At 20.7% G+C, this 1,816-nt stretch overlaps 1 protein-coding gene across 1 annotated transcript in view; it reads right to left on the bottom strand.

Moving 5' to 3' along the window:
• PGO_003280 (variable surface protein) overlaps positions 1 to 695 on the bottom strand; it is a gene marked incomplete at both ends in the record, with an annotated part of 1,229 nt that extends 534 nt beyond the window's left edge. The window contains 2 exons of the mRNA XM_028691284.1: positions 54 to 556; positions 677 to 695. Of these exons, the coding sequence (XP_028547085.1) occupies positions 54 to 556; positions 677 to 695 (522 nt within the window). The remainder of the gene's footprint in view (positions 1 to 53; positions 557 to 676) is intronic.
• Between the last annotated feature and the right edge of the window lie 1,121 nt (positions 696 to 1,816).

Genomic DNA, 1,816 nt, shown 5'->3' with positions numbered 1-1,816 from the left:
CCTGTGCTTATTTGTGTATCAGTGTGTGCAGATATGTTTTCGTAAATTTCTACATTAGTACTAATATCTGTTGTTCTTTCAATTTCTATACTACTATTTATATCTATATTTTTCTCTACCATTGTCAATACTCCTTTAGTATATCCCCAGTATTTGATGCCTCTTAAGAAACTCTTGATACCGGAAGAGTTATTTTTTTTTTCTAATTTATCTACGAATTCAATAATATTATCATTAAATTCTTTAAGTAATAGTCTTAAGCTATTGTCATACTTATTTTGATTAGCTTCTAAAAATTTCATTCTTTCTCCAAATTCATAAAAAGCCCAATAACTTGGGTCAATGTCACTTTCCAATTTTTTAAATTTATCATAAATTACATCTAGGTTTCTAAATATTTGAAATATATTGTCATCAAATTCATTCGGATATGAATTCTTGCACAGTGACATGAAACCCAAAATATTTGCATTGTCTCCAATTTTACTTAGCTTCTGCATTTCTTCATAGCACCTTGTAAGTGTTTCACATTTCCATTTACGATTTATGAGTAAATCTTTTAGTTTGTAATATATGTTTTAAATAATAAGTAACAAGTTGGCAGTCTTGAATAAAATATGGCTCACTAGAACCATCTATATTATCTTTGTTAAAATTACTACACAGTGTTGTCAACTTATTAGCCACATTGTCATAATATGAATATCGTAACCACTTAAAATTTCTTCTACATTTTGGGTATATATAACTAAAATCAAACTAAATATAATAGTATGAATGAATTGAAATATACAATATATTATTTTTGAATAGAAATAATTTATTGGATTACATAAATAAATATATGTTATAATTAAATAATCTAAATTATCTTTATATCAGTAAATATAAACATACATTATAATTCTCTGTTAAGGTTTTATGCATTATATAAATATTTTTTATTTAATTCATAAAAATAAATTATTATATTTATGTTTTTACATAACAATAATGACATAATGAATACTACATTGGTGAGATAATATGTGGAATTCATAATTTATAAAAATTACAATATTTTTATGATTTTATGTTTATTATTTTTATTCATTAATCCACCGTACTAATGTTCAATCCGAATTATTATTTTAGTGTATTATTGCATATTATAAAAGTAGCAATAGAGTATTTTAAACTAATGGAAATATTATGTAATAAAAATACACTTATAATATAATTACATATAAAAAGAATAACAATTCATTTTTACCCTCATATATAAATTAAGTGGAAAATGCGTTTATATAATAAATGATTTTTTTTGCATGCTTAATTTTTATACATAGCTTTAATTTCCATTAAAAACTGGACATAATCAAAAACAAATATGCATTGTGCATGTTTATAATTTATTATTTATACAATAAGCATTATATTTTAATATATTTTTTATCATAATAAAAAAAACTATATACACATAATAGAATGCTTTATTGCAATAAATGTAAATTATATCCAATTTAATTACATAATATGAATAAATAGTTTTGTATAGTAAAATATTTAGTGAAATATATAATAAAATAAGATTTAATATTATAAATATGAGTATAAAATTATGCCTACTTTATTTGACCCCAATTGCCTATTATAGAAATAATTAATATATACTATACTAAATGTATTTGTATTATAAAGAATAAATTTATAATATTTTGTATTATATTTATATATACATTATAATTAATCTATATATTCATACCTCATATCCTGTAGTGCAAATGATAATATAAGAACAGATAAAATATCATAAAATTCATATTTATTAATATAT

The sequence above is a fragment of the Plasmodium gonderi genome, assembly GCF_002157705.1.
Source record: "Plasmodium gonderi DNA, contig: Pgo-contig_397, whole genome shotgun sequence".
Taxonomy (NCBI): domain Eukaryota; phylum Apicomplexa; class Aconoidasida; order Haemosporida; family Plasmodiidae; genus Plasmodium; species Plasmodium gonderi.
Note: the sequence above shows the minus strand (reverse complement) of the source record. Positions and strands in the feature narration are given on the sequence as shown.